The sequence below is a fragment of the Myotis brandtii genome, unplaced genomic scaffold (assembly GCF_000412655.1).
Source record: "Myotis brandtii unplaced genomic scaffold, ASM41265v1 scaffold930, whole genome shotgun sequence".
Lineage (NCBI taxonomy): Eukaryota > Metazoa > Chordata > Mammalia > Chiroptera > Vespertilionidae > Myotis > Myotis brandtii.
In genome coordinates, this window is record NW_005371837.1 from 565,251 (window position 1) to 567,355 (window position 2,105).

Below are 2,105 nucleotides of genomic sequence, written 5' to 3' on the forward strand. Positions count from 1 at the left end.
CTGCTCCGCGTGGCTGCTCCTCCTGCGGGATGTGTGCGCTTCGGCCACTTCCCTTCGCTCCGCCCGCGCACCTGGGCCCCCTTTCCCGGCCCTGGGTTTGGAGGAAAAGCCGAGGGACCTGCTCCCTGCCCCCGCGCTGCTCCTGTCGCCGCAGGACCGGCAGCTGAGGCTGTGACTTGCTGCTCTAAAGGGTTGGGGGGCGGGGGGCACAGGAGAAGAAGGAGGGAGACAGGAAAATGCCCTCCGATTCTCCCTTCACCGTCTGTGACGTTTCATGGGAAGACAGCTCTGCCCCCTCCTCAGCTTTGTCTGTGGCTGCGTTTGCTTTGCAGCCACGAGGTCTCCTTGGCCCGAGTCTGAACTCTTTACTGTCCGGACCTTTTCAGAACACGGGCTCTCGCCTGGAGGAGTTGAGCCTGGTTTGGGCACTTGGGGAGCGCATGGAGGATTAATGTAAACTGTCCACCGCCATGTGCGTGACTAACGTCGTTCTTTGCTTGAAATTTTAAGAACCATAATAGCACGAATGCTATTTTGAATAGGCTTGTAATTGAAGAAATTTAAAAAGAAGTTTTTGATGTAAATATAACAAGAGAGAAATGTATCGAAATACTCGGGCAAGGGATGATGGGATTTCAGTATATTTCATGCTGACACCTTGTTTGTTTTCAGATGTAGTGGCTTATGTGGAAGTGTGGTCAGCCAATGGAACAGAAAATTATTCAAAGACATTTACAAACCAACTTGTGGAGATGGGGGCAAAGGTAAGAAATTCATCTCACCATTGTACATGTGAGTAACAGATTCATCTCACCATCGCTACATGTAACAAATTCACCTCACCATTGCTCCATATGTTAGACCTCTGGTACATAATTTGGGGAGTTATTAGAATATGAAGGGAAAAGAAGACAGTGGGAAAGTGACAGGAGAAAAAAGAACCACAGTAAGAATTTGGCGCAGTAGAATTTATGCAAGGTTGGTCTTGTGCTTATGAGGGAGGACTCTAGGGTGAGAATACGGATCCTGCCGTTGGTTACTTGGAGGCGTGATGCTGTTGGTCAGGTGGGGTACGCAGGGAAGGGAACAGGTGTTTAGGGAAAGGTTGCGAAGTTGGGACGTTGGGCATATCTGACAGATTTTAGGTGTACCAAGCTGGAACTTGAGGTAGTTAAGGCTAGTCACTGCATTTTGTACCAGCATTGAGATCCTCATTTACTAAGAATTGTCCTTCGGAATAAACTTTTGAATTTTGTCAGGTGTGTTGTATGCATCTATTGAGATGATCATAATGGTCTTTTATTTTGTTAATATAGTGGATAATCCTTATTGATTTTTTTTTTTCATGTTAACCAATGTATTGCAGTCCTGGAATACATTCGAGTGGTGGGGATGTTCAGGGACAAAAGTAGGTTTGCAGTTGTGGGTACGCAAAACAGTTTATTCTCGCATTGTTATTTATTAACTAGAGGCCTGATGCATGAAATTCGTGCAAGGGGCTTGGCCCTCACAGCCCCGGCTTCGTCCAGAAGGCTGTCCAAAAGGACGTCTGGAAGGTCGTTCGGCTGTCGGGCCTACTTAGCATATTATGCTTTTATTATTATAGATTCCTGTACTCTTTTTTATGTGAATAACAGTAAACCGACTTTTGCCCACCCAGTATTATCCTTTTTATAGGTTGATACAGTTTGCTGTTTTGTTGCTTACTTTGCAGCTGTCTCCATGAATGGTCCTCGCTTATACTTACTTTATGAAATTGTGTGCAAATAATCATCATGTAATTTTTTTTCCTGCACTTTATCTACAGGTCTCAAAAACTTTTAACAAGCAAGTAACTCATGTTGTGTTCAAAGACGGATACCCACGCACCTGGGACAAAGCCCGAGAGAGAGGCGTCAAGCTCGTCTCTGTGCTCTGGGTCGAAAAGTGAGTCCTTTCTTTCCTTGAGTATCTAGTGTTAGTAAAGCAGAGCAGTATATTTTTCATGGATCACAGAACCAGGTGATGTTTGATTGCCGTCTTTTCTCTGCCTCTCACTGGACAAGTCATTTGACACCCTCAAGCCTCAGTTTCCAAGTTGGAGGGTGGTTATAGCATAGCCTTCC

At 45.7% G+C, this 2,105-nt stretch overlaps 1 protein-coding gene across 1 annotated transcript in view; it reads left to right on the plus strand.

Annotated features, from left to right (window-relative positions):
- The window catches only part of MCPH1 (microcephalin 1), a 128,976-nt gene that overhangs the window by 17,536 nt on the left and 109,335 nt on the right, over positions 1–2,105 (plus strand). The window contains exons 2-3 of the mRNA XM_014533026.1: positions 673–764; positions 1,808–1,926. Coding sequence (XP_014388512.1) covers positions 673–764; positions 1,808–1,926 — 211 coding nt within the window. The remainder of the gene's footprint in view (positions 1–672; positions 765–1,807; positions 1,927–2,105) is intronic.